The 2,697-nt window shown below is 31.4% G+C and overlaps 1 protein-coding gene across 1 annotated transcript; it reads left to right on the top strand.

Moving 5' to 3' along the window:
- Positions 1-877: 877 nt before the first annotated feature.
- On the top strand, positions 878-2,697 carry LOC102665971 (uncharacterized). Its single transcript, XM_014765761.3, has 3 exons — positions 878-1,210; positions 1,384-1,479; positions 1,773-2,697. The coding sequence occupies exons 1-3, from the start codon at positions 1,043-1,045 to the stop codon at positions 2,343-2,345; spliced, it is 837 nt and encodes a 278-aa protein (XP_014621247.1). The 5' UTR covers positions 878-1,042; the 3' UTR covers positions 2,346-2,697.

The raw sequence follows: 2,697 nt of genomic DNA, 5'->3' as shown, positions 1-2,697 counted from the left end.
TATTTCTAAATTGTTATGGCTGAAAAATGTTAAATGATTTTAAATTCTTAATAATTATTACATTGGATCCTAATATATCAAAAATTTTATTTTGAGTCTCTATTGTTAATTAAGTGATGATAAAAAATCTTTGTGTGTAGATGGTATCACATCATGATTTAACCGACTACAAAGATTTAAAACAAAAAATTTAATATATCAAAATTTAATGCAACAAAAAAATTTATTAGAAATCTAAAATAAAAATCTGCCATTTGTTTATGTTTAAGCTTATTGTTATTACTTATTAGAATAAATTCTGTTTGAATAACAATATAATAGTGCACAGCCCAACCGGCTGAATTGAGAGCTAGTAATGAAAAATTAGGAAATTACTGTATTTCCTTTTTTTACTTCATTTCCTTCTTCCTTACTTTCCATATATGTTTTCACTTTAGAAGCATATAAAAGTACATTTTGGGTTGAATTAATGTGGAAGGTATAGACAGATGAGAAGAAAAGAATGTTGTAAAAGTACTTATAAACATACGTTCATTTCCTTCTTTCTTGCTTTCCATATATGTTTTCACTTTAGAAACATATAAAAATACATTTTGGGTTGAATTAAAGGTAGAGACAGATGAGAAGAAAAGAATGTTGTAAAAGAAAAAGTAACAGAGGTGATAAATCATATAATTAAGGAAAAAGATTAATGGACTAAAGTGAACGTTTGTTTATAAGTACTCTTTTACTTTAAATGCCATATTCTTGCTTCACTATTTTGTAAATTAAATTTATGTATTCTTTTTATTCAATCATGTAACTCAACCTTTTGACCTTTTTTTATTGTTATAATAATATTTCCATAGATCATTGGGCATTCACTTGGTGGTGGTACTGCTGCACTGTTGACATTTATGCTTAGAGAAATGAAGCAGTTCTCTTCATGTACTTGTGTAACGTTTGGACCAGGCATGTGGTTATATATGTTAAACTAACTTTTTTAATTTACATCTAGAGTTTTAATTTTTGTATTGATCTGATCTATCTAATTCTATAGGTCATGTGTTCTGATATGGCCAATCCTTCTTCACAACTGTATTTTTTTGCAGCTGCGTGTATGACATTGGAGTTAGCCGGATTCGGGAAGCCCTTTATCACTTCCATTATAAATGGTTATGACATAGTGCCTACATTGTCAGCTTCTTCTCTTCACGATTTCATTTACAAGGTGCTTGCTCAAACTACTTCTCCCAGCCTAATTAAGATGGTTCCTCAAATACTAACATGTTAATTTATTGACTAATTTCTGAAGATGTTATCTGTTAAAAATGGTTCATTCTTTGCTCAAGTTGGCTTTCATTAGGTCACTGCATAATATAATATGGATTGAATAATTTACAGGGTCGGATTAAGGATAAAAACATCCTAACTGCAGTTGGATCTCGCTTATCATTTGCGAAAGCCATCACAGGACATGCAGTAACTCGTTGCACCCAGGTAGCTTCAAGTTCCCTTTATATATATTTGACAATGAAAGTACTCAGTGGGTGCTCTATAGGGATATAGTCCTTTATTAGGTATTCACTAAACTCTAACAAGAGTTTGTTCCTTCATTTATATTATCAAACCATACATAATATGAGGGAACTCTTAATTGATTTCTGTTGAGAAATTCTACTGTTCTTGCTGGCTATAATTATATATATATATCTCCTTTTTGTATAGGGTCATATAATAATATATACTTCTTTTAATTATCTTATGTTAATGATCCTTCTTTGTGCCTAAAGGTTGTGAAGAAGCATCAACAAAGAACTCAATCTTTGTTACCCTGCTCCCAACGTGAGAATATTGAAACATCAGATGACTTGGTTAAGGCTTCTCAATCATGGGAGACAAGTTGTGAAACTCTTTTGACTGAAGAACACGTAATCATAGAGTCTGTGTCGGATGATGAAGAATATAATTCTTCTAGTGAAGGATCTGACGGTGATGATGATGACTCAGATGATGATAAAGACAAATTGTCTAACATTCATGCTAAGGACAAAGAAGCAACCACAACAAAAAACATCACTGAAGAAGAGAGTGTTTGTCCTGTTCCAACATCAGTCAACTTGGATAGACATCCTCTTTATCCTCCAGGAAAAATCATGCACATTGTCCCTGAAAATAATAATTCAAACCGCAAGTATCCTGATAAGAAACGCATCTACTTATATGAAACACCTACACAATTTTATGGAAAGCTCAGATTTTCAAGAGGGATTATTCTGGATCATCTCACGAAGAAGTATTTGAAGAAGTTACAGCAATTAATCAATCGACTAGAGAAAGAGCAGTCCAAATTTGGCGGATTATGAGCCAAAGAATTAATAGCAATGGAATGATATAATAGCTACTAGCTAACTGGCTTGAGGAGCCTTACCATCAACTGGACCTCTTGATTCTGGTAGTCATGTTTGTTGTGTGTATTTGAATTCTAATTATTGAAAATATGCCTGCTGCTTGAAATGGATTCTAAAGATTCAGTTTTTCGAGTGTCTTTTAGGAGTTTGTTATTTCTTGTAACAGTTGTAAGTCTTTTTTTAAGTTTTGAATGTTTGTTTCTGTTTTTTTCATTTAAGTTGAAGTTATACTAACAATGATAGATGTATATTGAGCTCTATTTATAGAGTCATCCAATAAAGTTTTTCATGTGTTTATTTCTTTTCT

This window comes from Glycine max, chromosome 1, assembly GCF_000004515.6.
Source record: "Glycine max cultivar Williams 82 chromosome 1, Glycine_max_v4.0, whole genome shotgun sequence".
In the NCBI taxonomy this organism is placed as follows: domain Eukaryota; kingdom Viridiplantae; phylum Streptophyta; class Magnoliopsida; order Fabales; family Fabaceae; genus Glycine; species Glycine max.
The sequence above is the reverse complement of the archived record's forward strand: the minus strand, read 5'-3'. Positions and strand labels throughout refer to the sequence as shown.